The sequence below is a fragment of the Artibeus jamaicensis genome, unplaced genomic scaffold (genome assembly GCF_021234435.1).
Source record: "Artibeus jamaicensis isolate MK-2021 breed Jamaican fruit bat unplaced genomic scaffold, CSHL_Jam_final contig_3174, whole genome shotgun sequence".
Lineage (NCBI taxonomy): Eukaryota > Metazoa > Chordata > Mammalia > Chiroptera > Phyllostomidae > Artibeus > Artibeus jamaicensis.
The window spans coordinates 4,781,301-4,797,126 of NW_026521738.1; the positions used below are offsets into that span (position 1 = coordinate 4,781,301).

The 15,826-nt window shown below is 52.7% G+C and overlaps 1 protein-coding gene across 1 annotated transcript; it reads left to right on the forward strand.

The window, feature by feature from the left end:
* Window positions 1-1,454: 1,454 nt before the first annotated feature.
* Window positions 1,455-6,740, forward strand: SPR (sepiapterin reductase). The gene is made up of 3 exons (XM_037126330.2): window positions 1,455-1,888; window positions 2,486-2,776; window positions 4,544-6,740. Exons 1-3 carry the CDS (start codon window positions 1,567-1,569, stop codon window positions 4,732-4,734), a joined length of 804 nt encoding a protein of 267 aa, XP_036982225.2. The 5' UTR covers window positions 1,455-1,566; the 3' UTR covers window positions 4,735-6,740.
* The last annotated feature ends 9,086 nt before the right edge of the window (window positions 6,741-15,826 follow it).

Here is a 15,826-nt window from a genome sequence, read left to right on the forward strand (position 1 = left end):
TAGACAAGAGAGCCAGCACCTCGGGAAGAGCTGAACCTGTTTTGGGTGTTATCTCGTAAAAGTAAAACTGATTGCAATAAATTCTACACTGCTCTGGCTTTCTATTCAAATTCAATTTTACAAGTTTTTCCCTTAACATACTTGATCTTTTTCCCTAACAACATCAGCATACTTGTTTTCTTTGTTTTACTTTACATAATTTCTAAATAGTGCTATACATGTTAACAATTAATCTCCTTAATGAAGTTTAAGGTTTCTCTGCAGTTTCAGTTGTTCTTTTTCTTTTTATCCTCCCCTGAGAACATGCTTATTGATTTTTTTTTCCAAGAGAGAGGGGAGGGGAGGAAGAGAAGCAATGATGTGAGAGAGGAACAACTACCATCGGTCGCCTCTCCTACACACCTCGATCAGGACCGAAACCACGACCGAGACCTGTGCCCTGGCCAGAATTGAACCTGTGACCTTTCAGTTTACTGGATGATGCCCCAACCAACTAAGCCACACCAGCCAGGGCTCATTTGTTCTTAGAATATGTTCCACGGAGATATACAGTCTTACCACACTTTCTAAACTCTGAAGAGGCTCTCTTTAAGATTTGTAACCAACTCACCCATTTCTCCCTCTCCTTGAAAAAAGACGTAAATGAGGGTTTTCTGAAGTACAGATGTGCACAGGACTTAGGCGATCATCTCTGTAAACTTGAAGCTGGGAGCAGATACAACTGGCCACTAGGAAGAGTGTAATATGAGAGGGTGCAGAATCGCGGGGTACACAGACCCTTAGGGAATGGAGGAGCTAGAAATCTGGCACCAGCACCAAGTTGCTAAGAGCCTGGTAAAGAAGAAGGGGTTTTACATCACTTAGCGGAGCCACTGTGGTTCTCCGGGAGGAGGCCCTGTAACCCGCAGGGCGGTGAATTCCCCAAGGCCAGTGGGGACTTCGGAGCTTTTGCTAAAAAACGATGCTAGCCTCGGCAGTTGGTCGGAGCCACGTCTGGCATTTCAGAAAAGGTGGCTGAACACAGACCTAGGTTGCGGGTTCCATCCTGGTAGGGGGCGTGCGGGAGGCAACCAATGGAAGTTTCTGCATCAATATTTCTCTCCTCCCCTTCCTTTTTATTCCCAACATCAATAAACATTCCCCTCGGTGAGGATTTTTTTTTTTTTTTAAGTATGCTAGCCACAGAGCAAGGTGGCCTGACCAGGAGGAAGTCACCTGTGCAAAGTTGGGTCTGGACTTGGAGGAGAACGCGTCCCGGCGGGGAAGCGAACGTGCAGCAGCCTCGCGCAGCTCCGAACGGGGCTAGGATTCTAGGATTTCCCTTGGAGGACGCGCCTCCCGCCTCCCCGTCCTTTTGGTTTAGTTCTTTCGCGTTGAGTCTTAGGGAGCAGGCGCCACCACTTCTGCCACCAGCGCCCGAGGAAACAAGTGCCCAAGCGTTGGGTCGGACACCTCCCAAAGCCCTAGGTCCCCGCCCCCGTCGGGCGGGGCCTCCGCCCACTCCCCTCCCGGCCCGAGGCGCCGCTCGGTTTGCGGTTCCTGCGGTTAGCACGCGGGGTACGAGGCATGGAGGACGACCGCGGCCGGGAGGACTGCCTAGGTCGAGCCGTGTGCGTGCTGACCGGGGCCTCCCGCGGCTTCGGCCGGGTGCTGGCCCTGCTCCTGGGCCCGCGGCTATCTCCTGGCTCCGTGCTGGTCCTAAACGCCCGAAACGACGAGGCGCTGCGGCAGCTGGAGGCCGAGCTGGGCGCTGGGCGGGCGGGCCTGGTCGTGCTGCGAGTGCCCGGCGACCTGGGCGCCGAGGCCGGCTTGCAGCGGCTTCGTGACGCTCTGCGCCAGCTCCCCAGGCCCGAAGGGCTGCAGCGAGTGCTGCTGATCAACAACGCAGGTAAGACGGCCGTCGGCGGGAGACGGACTCGCCACGAGAGCGCTTGGAACACTCAGCGCCCCTTTCCTTTCTTCCTCGCACTGCCCCCACCGCTTGGAACTTGAAAGGTGACTGCTAGGAGTCAGAGAAGACGCCTGAAAAGGCCTAGTTTAAGCGAGGTGTAGAGGACGACCTGGTGCTGAATCCATCCCCACCCCCTTCGGCCCTCCGCCCTTCCTTTTTGAAAGCCAGGTTTTGTAAAACGCCTGTGGAACTTTCCCGATCCCCTTGCTCAGCGCCCTCTGGCGGAGGCCTGAGTCGGGGCATGAGGTTCTTCCCCCGCCCCCCGGCAAAACTAAATATCTGTGCTTCTGCGAATGGCCCCGGAGTTCTCCCCCAGCCCCAGAGCAGGGCCTTATCAGTCTGCAACTTGGAGTGAGTGGATGGCCCCGATGTGTGTGTGCCTGCAGAGCTGGGAAAAGAGAGGCTCCTTCAGAAGCACTAGGGAGATTCCTCCTATATGTCTGGATGGGAAGGTGGTGTCGAGGACTTTGGAGAGGGCTGGGGAAAGAAAAAGTACAACTTGCACTGGGTGATTCTTAAGGTCTTGTTTTCCAGGCAGTCTTGGGGATGTGTCCAAAGGCTTCGTTAATATAGCTGATGCAGCCGAAGTGAACAGCTACTGGGCTCTGAACTTGACATCTATGCTCTGCCTGACTTCCAGCATTCTGAAGGCCTTCCCAGACAGTCCTGGCCTCAGCAGGACTGTGGTTAACATCTCATCCCTCTGTGCCCTGCAACCTTTCAAGGGCTGGACACTGTACTGTGCAGGGAAGGCTGCCCGGGACATGATGTTCCAGGTGCTGGCCGAAGAGGAACCTAGTGTGAGGGTGCTGAACTATGCCCCAGGTGAGTGGGGCATTGCTGCCATCCCAGTCCCCCAGAACCAGCTGGTTTTCTCTGGGGGCTGGACAAGGTGCCTAGTCTGTCCCCTCCATATATATTGTACCTGAAGCATGGCCCATCACTCCTTAAGGGAAATACAGGACCCAGGGAGGCTAGAGATGGCAGGGGCAGGGAGCCCTAGTCAGAGGGGGGTTACAGAGAGAGCAAGGAGCTGCCTCAACTGGGGGCTGGGGCCAGAAAGTCTGAACTATTGGAGTTTGAGAGACAATTAGGGTTTCAATTTCAGGCCTGTGCCCCATTTCCTCATGTAAAGTAGAAGATTCTGCCTGTCTCACAGGGCAGTTTGGAAGACTGAATGAGGTAATATATGTGAAAAATAATTCCTAATTGTGAAGTGCTGTCTAATTGTTAGCACTCCTAATTGTTAAGTGGGACTCACTGCGCTGGGTTAACTTCATGTGTATACTTGTCTCCCTTGATAGGAAAGCCTTGAAGGCAGGGACTGTGCCTGACTGTCCCCAGCATCTAGGGAAGTACCCCACTGAGGCAGTCTGCAGAAAATATTACTTGAATGAAAAGCACACAAGCATTGTTGAATGCTGACATTCAACTCAGGCTCAGCTGTGCTGCAACACTGGTGCGGGGGAGGGGTGGCGGAGAGGATGCTGGGTAAATGAGATGGAGTCCTCACAGAAGTCAAAGGGTAGTGGACCTTGTAAGGCTTGATCTGGTTTCTCCCCACCCCACTGTGATGCCACTGTGCCTCTTCCTTAGAAGTGAGGCTTCTGCTCTAGGCTTGAGGTTGCTGCAATTAGAACGTGGTGACAGCTATTGTATAATGTCTGAGCAACTCAGATAGAGACCCAGTAATTATTCATCTTGGCACCCTGGGGGCAAAGAGGTAGAATGACCAGACCAAAGCCCAGGTGTGGCAGAACCAGGATCAAACCTTGTCTCCAAATTCACAGTCAGTGAATTTGGCCATTTCTACTTCCTCATGCTTTCTAGTGCCCAGGTCGTCCTCCCTAACACACACACACACACACACACACACACACACACACACACACAGTTGCGCTTCCAGCCAGCATCCAGCTTGGCACCCAGTCTGAGCTCAGCCTAGGATATGTTCAGTCAACACTGAGCAAATGGAAACCACTGCCAGGAGTAGAGCGGACTCCGGAATGCTGTGTGACTGCTCTAGATCTCAGGGAAGTAAGAGGAACTTCAACTCTGTGCCAGGCCACCAGGGCCTGCATGAAGGCTGAGATCAGTCCCGGTTTTATATCAGTCTCCTAAAGAATGTTCTACCAGGTGTCCAAAAGGGGGATAAGCTGTTTGGAAAGGTAGCAAGTCCCCACATAGCAGGGATGCACAGGTGGTTGAAAGACATTTGAGGCTCAGGAGGCTAATTTTTCCAATCCTGAGATTCCTGCATTTTCTGCCCTTGAAGCCCATTAACTCCAAATTCTTGGGTGCTGTGGTTCCTGTATGAAAAACAGGAAGTATCTGTAGAAGTTCATGGACATCACCTCAGGAGGAGGCACTGGTTGTACACATGTTGGTCTGGAAGGACCGTGTTCAGTGGGCACTGGAATTCGAATGAGTCTGGAGCTCATCGGTGACACAGTGGAGCCTGTGTTGACTCTGACCACGCATGTTAGCCAATAAGGTGTTGCCTCTGGCCAGACTTGAGTCCATCCCACTTCACACAGACAGCAGGGCCCTTGCCTCAGCTACTCCCTTCATCTTCTGCTCTTTGCTCCTTAGGGCCTCTGGACACAGACATGCAGCAGCTGGCCCGAGAGACCTCTGTAGACGAAGACTTGCGGAAAAGGCTGCAGGAGCTGAAGACGGAGGGGAAGCTGGTGGATTGTAGGGTGTCAGCCCATAAACTGCTAAGTTTGCTGCAAAAGGATACGTTCAAGTCTGGAGCTCATATTGACTTCTACGATAAATAAGCCCAGATCCTTGGCTTCCTAGGGCTCTCCTCTCCCTCTTTCAGGCAGACCCAGAGGCCCTGTGCCTCCCCACATCCTGTCACAGTGGCACCACGAGCCCTGCATTACACAGATAAGTGCTCCTGCCTACTGCCCTTCGCTCAGACCCTGCCAGCTTCGGGGTCACTGGGGCACCCGGTTTTCAGGAGTCTGTGTTGAGCACTCTGAGTTAGGAGGAAGTTTGGGAGAGAGAACTTATGGGTATTGGTGTTCTCTAGGAATATAATTTTAAGGATGGGAAAGTAGGACGAGGAGCTGAAACACTTCAGAAGCTGAAGAGAGAGGGTTGGATCTCTTCATGGCCAGTCCGTGGGGAAAGTTGGGTAAGCTACTTCAGATAGGAGGGACCAGTAGATTCCTGAATAGCCTGGAAGGGAGGGAGGACTGTGCATGTTTTGGCCCACAGGGATGCCTTTTACTCAGGGTAGCAGGACCTTCTGTTGAACTTCATGGCCTCATTCCAATGCCTTCTCCCTCCAGAACCTACTATTTGTTCTGCAGATGGGGTAGGGGCTGAGAGTTTTTGTACACGGCAAAGGCAAATACAAATAAAGTGTGAATTATCCTTTATTAGTGCCTGGAGTACAGTAATGCCTGTGATACAGGGCCCATGCCTGACTCCCTGGTTTGCAGGGGCCAGAGATTGTTCCTGAGGCAATTAACCTGAACTCGGGATGCTGCCCTTATTTCCAGGGGAGTTGTCTGGGGGCTGCGAGCCTCTTCTCACTGAGTCCCACCCAGTGGCAGCCCAGGTTCAAACAGAGTGGCCGAGACGGGCATATCCAGACACCTGCTCCTTCATGCTTTTGCCCACAGTGCTCCCAATCTTTGCTGAGCCTCTCCACCCCTGACTTTACTCAAATAGTGTCCAGCCTTCAGGGAGGGGTCATTCCCCTGGCTCTTTCGGATTCCCATTTCTGCCCCTTGCCCACATGGCAATGCTCTGAATGGGTCTTACCTCCTCAGTGGCCTTACGGGTAGTACCTCCTTTTCCCACGGTCCTGGGCTTCAGTGGGGTGGGCCTAGGGCCAACGCACCATAGGGGAAGGTGAGCCCTGAGAAACCAGGTGTAGGACCAAATCCATCCTTCTTCAGGTGGGTAGATGTGGGCAAGCTGGGAGCTCTGCAGTGGTGGTCTACAGCCCACCAGCCCCTTCCTGGCCAGTATTTGGGAGGAGAGAGCATGGTCCCTGCCAGCCACCTCCGGGACTCAGCCCTGGGTCTGATCGTGCAGGAGGGAACTCCCTGCTCCTCGTTGTGCACAGCAGAGGGCGCACTGAGGCTGTGCTTCCTAGAGAAATCCTAGCAGCTCCTTTGGCTGGAGGGAGGTCCTGGGCCTGAACTGGCCATGCCCTGCTGGGTTTCCTAGAGGGGAGCAAGCAATCCACACTTTTTTTCACTCAGCAGAGCCTTTTTACTCACTGGAGTCAACATCACTACACAGATACCTGCTCTGCCATTCGCCAACTGTAAACCAGGGCAACTGGCCTTTCTGTGCCTCAATTTCCCATCCGAAAAATGTGGATTAGCTCTGGTGTGGCTCAGTTGGTTGGACGTTGCCCCACAAAGCAAAAGGTTGCTGGTTCAATTCCAGGTCAGGATACTTGCCTGGGTTTCAGGTTCGGTCCCAGGTTAGGGTGCATATGAGAGGCAACCCATCTCTCTCACATCTGTTTCTCTCCCTCTCTCTCTCCCTTCCCCCCCACTCTCTAAAAGTAAATAAATAGCTCTGGCTGGTATGGCTCAGTGGATTGAGCCCCAGCCTATGAACCAAGGGTTGTTGGTTCAATTCCCAGTCAAGGCACATGCCTGGGTTACAGGTCAGGTCCCCAGTAGGGGGCGTGCGAGAGGCAACCACACATTGATGTTTCTGTTTCTCTTTTTCTCCTTCCCTTCTCTCTAAAAATAAAGAGATAAAAATCTTTAAAAAAACAAAAACAAGTAACATTTTTAAATAAAAATCAATAAAACTGAATTATACGGTGACTTCCTCAGAGGGTCATTGTATTAAATAACCCCATCTAGGAAACGTTAAGCAGTGTTTGCCCCCTAGGTGCTAATATTAGTCATTGCTTTTTACTATCAATATCCAGATCATCCTGGAGCCCCACGTGCAGCCCCACCCCTTCCACGTGGCCCGGGTGCCCTCCTTGCTAACCTGAGGCCAGAACTCTCACTGTGCTGCTCCTTTTCTGGGCCTCAGTGGGTTGGGGGTTCAGTCTGGACAGTTTGCCTTGCACTCACTGGACCCATGGGAAAATGCATGAACCTTGACGTCAACAGCCCTCTGTCTAACTTGTTTCTGTGATGGAGACGCTGTGAGGTCTCAAAGAGGGTCCTCTCCCTTTCTGGGCTTAGAACAGATGAGCTCTCACATTCCTCCCTGTAAACCTTTCTCCAGGTTGTTTCAAACATGGTCAGGCTGCATCTGAGGGTATCAGGTTTGCCTCTGCAGGTGGGGCTGGGCCAGCCTTGGTGGCCCCTTGCTTCCATGGAAGTGTGTGGGCGGTAAGCACCAGCCCAACCCCTATCTCAGTGGATGCTCAGGCAAGGGTTTCTCTCCCCACCAGGCCGGTTATCCAGGACTTAGGGAGCAGTACCACATGTTCCCGCAAGGTGGCGAGAACCTCATGCCTGACACTAGTCCTCTCTGAGCCCAGGATTTAAGAGCCTTGGAAATGACTCTAGAGCTGTCTCTCTTTCTTCTTGTCCTCTAGTATTCTGGGTTCTCAGGGGCCCTCAGGGAGCAGGGGAAACAGAAGGGGCCAGGATCACTTTCCCCGGCAGGCTCCCAGGCCTCTTTAGTGACCCATGAGCACCGGCTACAGGGATTTCCCAGGCCTCCATCCTTGGCCTGGACTTGGCCTCTCCAGGTCCTACACCACTGGGGCAGGGAGATGTTCTCGTCAGGCGTGGGGCCATGAGCAGGCACCCCCCAGAGAGTTAACAGTCTGTGTTCCCAGAATGCATGGCCTGGCCTTGGCCACGACACACAGGGGCACATGCAAGCACACACAATACATGCCTGCACATGCCCGGAGCCCAGCTGTCAGGTCGAGCAGGGCTTCAGATTAGCCAAAAGACAAACAAGGGTTTTCTTTGTCTTTGGCATGCACAAGCTGGGTGATGTTTTGGTTTTGTGTTTAATGTGCCTGAGCTGGGGGCCAGCAGCTGGCCTGTGAGGGTCAGGGAAGTAGGGAGAATATTCCAGGCCCACCCCAGGGATTTCTAGCACCTCTGTCTGTGAGCATGACCAGCTGGGACTAGGCTGGTCAGATGCCCCTCGCTTCCCCCCCCCAATTCCTGTCCTTTGTCCCTCGAATACAATGCAGGCTGGTGCTTGGACCCATTGTTAGCCAAGCCTGGAGGTGCCCAGCTGCTCCTTCCTCCCTACTTGGAACCACACCTCCAGGTCATGCTCCATCCTAGCATCTCCCCATGACTCGCCTCAGGAAGTTGGGCTCTAGGGAACTGCCCTCAGCCTCCTTCACGGGAACCACAGCCTCTCCCCACAGGACACGGCCTCCGGCACTAACATGTCTAATAAGTCCCGGTCATGCAGCACATGTATGCTCCTATGTAACATGCCCAAGACATGCCCAAGCTGTGCTCCTTCACCAGTGAAGTCCGTGTGGTGACAGGGAGGTCGCTAGAGTAGGGACCCCATGGGGTGACACCTGGCCAGTCCCCACGGAATCCCTCAGTGATCCGGGTGTTGGGGAGGTGGGGAATGGATCAGGCCATTGGGTAGCTTGCAGGGAATTTCAGTAAGGAATCACTCCAAGCCTCAGGCCAGCTGGAGAAGGGTTAAAGGGCGGCTACGGAGAGGATGGAGTGGCCGTCCTTGCTCCCCCACCCCAAACTCCAGGTCCTGCCCAGCTACAGTGCTGGGAGGTGGGGCCGAGCCTGGATGTTGTCCCTGATCACTGAAGGAGAGTCCACCTCCCCACCCCACACCCAGAATTATTGTTACTTCCCAGCAAGACTCCCCTGCTTTGCTCTTTGTCTCCCAGTTCGCCCATCCTCACGCACTGCCCCGCAGCCCCATCTGCCCTCAGTGTGAGAAAGGAGAAGCCTGGACTTCTACTTTCAGGGAGGGGTTGGGAAGGAGGAAGTGAGGGAGAAGAAAGTTACTCTTGAACCTTGGGGCTGCACCTTTCGGGCCTTTCCTGAGAGCGAGACTCACACAGGGTGAGCAGGACAGTGCGAGGAGACAGAGAATCGGAACACGCACAGGCAGGAAACAGACAGCAACGGGAAGGTGAGAAAGCACAGTAAGGCCGAGGGCTGCAGCCGACCCCGCCAGCGTGGGCGAAATGCCATGGTCTGGGGAGGTGCGCACACAGTTCAACAGACAGATGGTGTGTTATAGAACTGTACACCTGAAACCTATATAATTTTATTAACTGATGCCACCCCAATACATTCAATAAATAAATTTTAAAAAGAAAGTATAGTCAGAAAGACAGATTTTGATGGAGGGAGAAAGATCGCAGGAGGAGCCGCACACACTCACACACTCGTACACTTTCTTTGCCTCACACTCACACACACCCGGGCGCATGCTCACGCAGCCTTCCTGAGCCTCGCTGGAAATAATCCCGCTCTTGACGCGGGGCCTCAGCTGCACAGGCGGTGCCGAGCTGTTACCTTGCACATCTGTCAGCTCCAAATGTGGAAGCTGTCACAGGGTTGTGTGTGTGTGTGAGTGCGAGAGAGTGTGTGCGCGTGTCTGTTCCTCCCAGAGAATTCTGAGGCCTTGGCGGGGGCAGAGGGAGATCCCCGAGGACTTGGAGGCTCTCCAGGAAGTCCACACCCCGGGAAGCAGGTGCCACTCTTTCCTGTCCTGCACGGGAAAGCCCAGGGGCTGCCCGGCGTTAGGAGCCAGCCCACTAGACTCAACTTCGGCTCCTGTGGCCTGGCCTGGCCACGAACAGCCATGTGGCCCTGGTCTTCTCACTTGTCAGGTGGGGGTGTAAAGTAGCCAGGCCACCTGGATCCCAGAGGGGAGGGGAGGAGCACCTGGCCTGGTGTGCGTTGGTCACTCCTGGGGCATCGGGGATTCTTAGCAACCTGCCTCTTATAGCTGAGAATTCCCTCTGTGCCTGGCTCCTGACTCCTAGTGAGTCCCCCACCACAGGGGTCCCTCTAGTGTGGCACTGAGGACATTGCCCTCCTCTGGCCTGCTCTTCTCCCAGCTGTTTTCCCAGCCGAACCTGAGGATGTGCCCTGGGCACTGACTCTGGGCTGTAGAGATCTGACAACCTCAGACCCTGAGCCTCTAAGCACAGAGGAGTTCGGCACAAAGCCCAGGGACAGCGAATGTTTAATTAACCCTTTCTTGTAAGGATCCTTGGGTAGGACCCTGAGCTCTTTCTCTCTGATGACCCTGTCCAGGTTTTCATCTCTCGTGTCTCAGGAAGCTCTTCTGTGCATTTGCACTCCCACCTGCCTTATCTAAGCTGGTCATAACGAGAGTTTACAGCAATGAGGAAGCGGTCCCAGAACTATCCAGCAAGTCCCTTCACTTTTCACTCTAAGTAAGACAAAACAGGGACCCTGACCAAAGGGACCCACCCCCTCTGCCAGGGCCCTTTCCACAATGCCATGCCCAGCTAGGCTGAGCCTCCTCCAACGCCATGCCCACCTAGGCTGAGCCTCCTCCAACTTGCAGAACTGGCCCTCTCCAGAGGTAGAGGGTACAGAGGCCCTGTCACCCACCCCACGGGCTGGCCACCTTACCCCGGCCCAGCCTCCTCGAAGCCCATCCCAACCCCCAGGCCTTCTCTCTGGCTCCCCTCGGATCCACCACTGTTTCTGCCTAGAGGTTGGGTGGGACATTCTAGGCAGGCTGTGGGTTCTCACGTTGCTCAAAGCGGGGTGTTCTAGGAGAGCAGATGAGGCCTGCGCCCACAGATCTGGGGCTTGATCCCTGTCCTTTGGGGAAGTGAAAGGCTGTCATTGGGGTGTGCTCCCTCCTGGGGCTGGGGTCTCTGTGTACACACATAAGGGTGTATATGAACCACACGTGGGCCAGCCCGAGGCCCCAGCTGTGTGTGTGTGTGTGTGTGTGTGTGTGTGTGTGTGTGTGATTCTCTGCCATTTTAGCATTAACATTAACCACACAGGCGCTTTAACTGTGCTGGTGCCTGGAGCAGGGGGCTTGTGTAGTTGCGTGTGTACCTATATGTAAGCATTTTGATGGGAGACTGCCTGATAACAGTGTGTGCATACAAATGCAGGTTTGGGTGTACAGTCACAGGTACATACCTGTGAGACCATTGTGTGAACGTGAATGCAGGTGTAAACTACTGTGAGTGCACATCTGCATTAACATTTTAATAACAATGGGTTTGTGTGTTTAAACTATGAATGCGTGCAACAGTGTGCATACCTGTGATCTTGTGTGATTGTAGTCACACACCATGTCGCTTGGTTGCTCTCAGTTTATGGCTGGGGGTGCACATGTACACCTGAGACAGGCTATTGCCCTGCAAGGTGAACCTGAACAAAATTGTGCATGCAATTTAACCAGCATGTGTCTGTCTGTCTGTCTGTCTGTGATTTTGACATGGTGCAGGTGTTCCTGGGTAAGTGGGTGTGTTTGGGTGTGTGACTGTGGGACAAGTGTCGACGAACTCCAGCCACCCCTTAAGCCACGTCCAGTGAAAAGGAAACGTGCAAACGTGTTTGTTAAACATCACGCAGAAGAGCGACCAGACGCTGGGCCGCTGCGCTAGGAGTAGACCGAGGAAGCCTCGTGCTCCCCCTCCCTCCTCCCTCCAGCATCTCGGCCCCTCTCTGGCATTGCTCCCTCACACCTAAGCCCAATGGTGTTCTGCAGTCTTTCAGCTGTTACCTCAGTCCCTCCTCGCCTCATTCCCGATTCACTCCGTTGCTATAGGTATGTTTGAAACCCCAGCGTGGTAGATTTTAATTAGTCTTCCTACAGATGGCCAATTAACATTCATTACTTTTGCCTTGAGCGATTAATTATGAGTTTGGATAGAAAAAGGAGAGAAGAGGAGAGGAAGATGGGCAGGTGAATGAAAGGAGAAAAGAGAAGGGGGTTTGATTGGGAGTTTGGAATTTTTACACAGAGCAGGCTGGTGGGGGAGAGGGTGGGAAAGAACCATTTGAATCCCCTCACGCCCAGTGGCCTCCCCGGGGCCCACAGCTGCTCGGGGGCCCTAATCGGCTAGGCTGGCCCAGCCCTCAGGAAAACAAAGCCCGCACCCTCTTCTGGGCGTCCGTGAGCCTTTGGTGTTCCCTGACCCCGGCTTCTTCCACAATGCCAGCCTTCTGCGTTCCCTGCCAGAGCTGGGTGGGAACTGTGTCAGGAATCGTCCAAAACGCAGCAGATAACCCAGAAATGAAGCTCCACAGAAATGTAGTAGCTCATTGTACAGATGAAGAAACTGAGGTTCAGGCAGAAAATGACTTCCCCAGCTCAGGCATCTCAGGCGGAGAGTCCAGTGTTGTTGACCCCTGGCCCAGTTCCCTTCCCACTGCCACCCGGGCGGAGTTTGTAAGACTCGGCAGCAGTTGATGCTGCGCCCCTCAGCGCACCTTGCCCGCATCAGACAGAAGCCTCCTTCAAGCTCTCAAACACGAGTCACGCCCTCCAGTGTGCACCCAACCGCCAAGTGTTCACGGGATTCCCAGCTCATCGGAACACTCTCTGGATGAGGTTGCCCTGTCTGAGTGTGGGACCTTGTCTACGTCCTAACCCTAAGTTCATTCCAGGAATGGAGGGCAGACTCCCAGATGGAAATGCAGTCTCCGGGGTGGGCGGAGTACAAACGATTTGTGTTTTCCTCTTTACAATTATCTGTATTTTTTTACTTTCTTTAGCACAAATATACTACTTGAACAATATAAAGTAGGACTGTATTATTTTAAAAATTTTCAGATTATACTTGTACAAAGAAACAAAAAGAGTCCATGTTAGTTTATGCTCTTTTTAAAAGACCACAAATATGTACATCAAAAATTGAACACTACCGAGTGCGTGAGTCGGTTCTCACCTGCCTGGATTCAAGCTGAAGCTTTGCCACCTGCTTAAACTGTGTCTCCATTTCTGCATCAGTTTTGTGGGGTTAGAAAGAGCATCCATCTCTAGGGTCAAGAGGATTAAGTAAAAGACTGCATAAAGAGTCTTAAAATAGTGCCTTGTGCCTAGAAAGACCTCATTAAACATTATTATTAATATTAATAACTAAGATTTTTTCAGTCAGGACTATTCCATTAGTTAAAGTTTTATTACAGTCTTGCTGTAAGGGAAAAGGCCTCTAGAAATAACAGTAAGACTTTAAAATAATGGTACCTGAGTGGCAGGATTTTGAAGAATTTTTATGCTGCTCTTTTCACTTTCCTGCATTTTGAAAAAAATTCAATAGTAAATGTGCATTTCCTTGGTAATAAGAAGAAAATGTAATAGAAAGAAGGAAGGAAGAAAAGGGAGGAAGCGGGGGAGGGAGGGCAGATGTTCAGAGAAAATGCAGTTCTGAGGTTTTAAGATTTCTACTGTTTTACTCACGCTCTGGCACGGCCTGTATCCCTGGAGGCCTCCCTCACACCATGACAAGCATTCTTACCTTCAGTAGCATCATTTGGGAGAGAACTAGAAGATGCAAGTAGGTTAGAGTGGCCAGGCCTCCCGGAGGAAGAGCAGGCAGAGCCGAAGGCCACAAGATGGGGCTTCCACTTCTCGGTTTAGCATGTCCTGGCCTTTTTTGTGGCGCATATCTGAGAAACCAGAAAGTCTACCAACCACGGCATCAGCGCTGAGGACGATGTGCGGGGACAGCAAGACTGAGGCCTGAGCTGAGTGCGGCGGCAGGTTGGGAAGGGCAGGCTGACCCAGTGGTGCAGCCAAGGGGACAAGGTCTGTAGTTCCTGGAGAAAGGAGGGTCTCCAGAAGAGCGGCCAGCTCATTAAGATAACAGGAAGCTCGCCCCAGTTTATGATGAATCCTGGGCTCGTCACACCTGAGCACTAAGGTGCACATTAAAGGATGGTTGGCTGCCTGGGGCAGGGCCCTTGGGCTGATACTGCAGCCTGGGGCAGAGACAGGGGTATCCCCAGGACTGGGTCGGGGGAGTGGTGGGCTAGAGCCTGGGAGAAGCGGGAGAGAGAACAGCTGAAACCAGAGGCACCCTGGACAGGGATCAGGGTTACTAGAAATCCAGACATGGACGTGGGAGAGAGACACCTCTTCGGACCCTCCTTTCTCTTTGGAGTGGTGGGCCACAGAATGGAGCAAAAAGAAAGCGAGGAACGTCTGAGTTTCTGGTGCAGGAACCAAGGATGGGGATGCTATGTTGTTCCTTTTACCTCATGGTCCCAGGGAGTCCCGGGTCCCTGCCATATCCCTTTCCTGAGTTACACAATGTTAAGTGGCCTGAAGACTTCCAAGGGCAAACTTTAGCGGGAAAGGGTGGCAAGGGCTGCCCTGAACAAGTGAGATTAGACCAGGCCTCGAAGGTTGAGGGTTGGCATTGGTGGAGAGGAGGACACCATGCCAGGTGGCAGAAACCTTGTGAGCCAAAGCACTGAGGGGAGAATGGGCATGGTGTGGGGGGACGGGACACCAGGTGGCCAGGTGGCTCGTGGTCTGTTAGAGAGGAGTGGGTAATGCCACAAGACAGCTGTCTGAGGCACCGGATTGAGGCTCTGGGATCATGAGCTAGTTCCTGGGGATGAGTGTCTACGTGCTCAGGCCCCTGTCCTCAACCAGGCTCCAGAGACGTCCCAGACACTGGATGTTACAGTACTCGGGGACCCCAGTAAGAGTCCTCCCCTGGTGCTCTCCACACTCATCACAACCTTCAGCTGGCTGGATTTCCTACCTGTGCTCTGATGCTGATCCATCCATTCCCCAAGGAGCCTGGTGAACATCTGCAGGGGGACGTGTGATAACAACACCTAAGAATCCTAAGAGAATCAAGGACTCAAAAGCTGCTCAGGGGCGACAAACACAGGTAGGGCAGGGCCGCGGTAAAGGCTGCGCTCCTGACCTTACGTTCAGTAGCTTCGCATGGACGCCCGGACGGCCTCTCTGCAGGGGCTGCTGCCCCCGGCCCCCTGGGAAGCTCACTGATCAGGGTCTCCTGGAGGCGGCCGTGCCTCCCTGGTTTGCTGTGCTGTCTGCTCCCCTGTCCACTCCTGAGCGTCACTTTCCTCTGAGTCACTAAGCTCAGATGCCTGAGCATCTCACTGTTTGAGGCCAGCCCCACACCAAGGCAAACTCACAGTGACCACCTTGATCTCACCAGCTGCGGCCGGTAGGAGGGCCGTGTGGCCCGCCCAGGACCGCAGGGGTGTGTGGAGGTAGGGGCACAGTGGGTGGGCACCCTGAAAATTCTTGCACGTGATTAGCTGTTTCTTCATTTAATACACTATTCCACGAAACAGTGTTTCTGAAATTTCTTTCCTGTCATTGTCATTGCTCTCCGAAAAGACAAATTTAGTGATATGGCTACTATTTATGGGAATAATACATTATAAATTAAATTGTTTTTTTTTCTGATGTAACTAGGGAAATGCACTACCTGAATTACCATGAATATTTTTTCCTTAAAATAATTTTTTTCAACTTTGAAACTATTGGGTATAAGTCTTGGCATAATTTCTCTCTGCTGTCCCAAATGATTTTGAACTATTTATCACTTCTTTCAACTGACAAACCATAAAACTCTGCTTTTAAACTTTGATGGCAAAGAGAAAAATGTCTAAGTTTTGATGAGAAGCTCGTTGTTTATTTATTTGTTTGTTTGTTTGTTTCTAGGGAGAGGGGGGTGGAGGAGAAGGACAAAGAAAGAAACATCAGCCACTGCCTCTCACATGCACCCCAGTAGGAACCAAACCCGCAACCCCGGCTTGTGCCCTGACCAGGAATCAAACCAGTGGCCTTTGGCTTTGCAGGACAAAGCCCAACCGAGCCACACCAGTCAGGGCAGGAATTAGAAGCTCTTGAGGGAAAAAAAATGCCCTCAATGCTTATCCCATTGTTTAAAATTTGTAAACAAAAGGCAATTTCAAATATGGGAGC

What these genes read in the sequence shown, in the direction of transcription:
- SPR (XM_037126330.2), top strand. Translation starts at nt 1,567, where the DNA reads ATGGAGGACGACCGCGGCCGGGAGGACTGCCTAGGTCGAGCCGTGTGC. An exon ending in GCTGCTGATCAACAACGCAG is followed by an intron (nt 1,889 to 2,485) that starts GTAAGACGGCCG and finishes CTTGTTTTCCAG; the next exon opens with GCAGTCTTGGGGATGTGTCC. An exon ending in GGTGCTGAACTATGCCCCAG is followed by an intron (nt 2,777 to 4,543) that starts GTGAGTGGGGCA and finishes TTTGCTCCTTAG; the next exon opens with GGCCTCTGGACACAGACATG.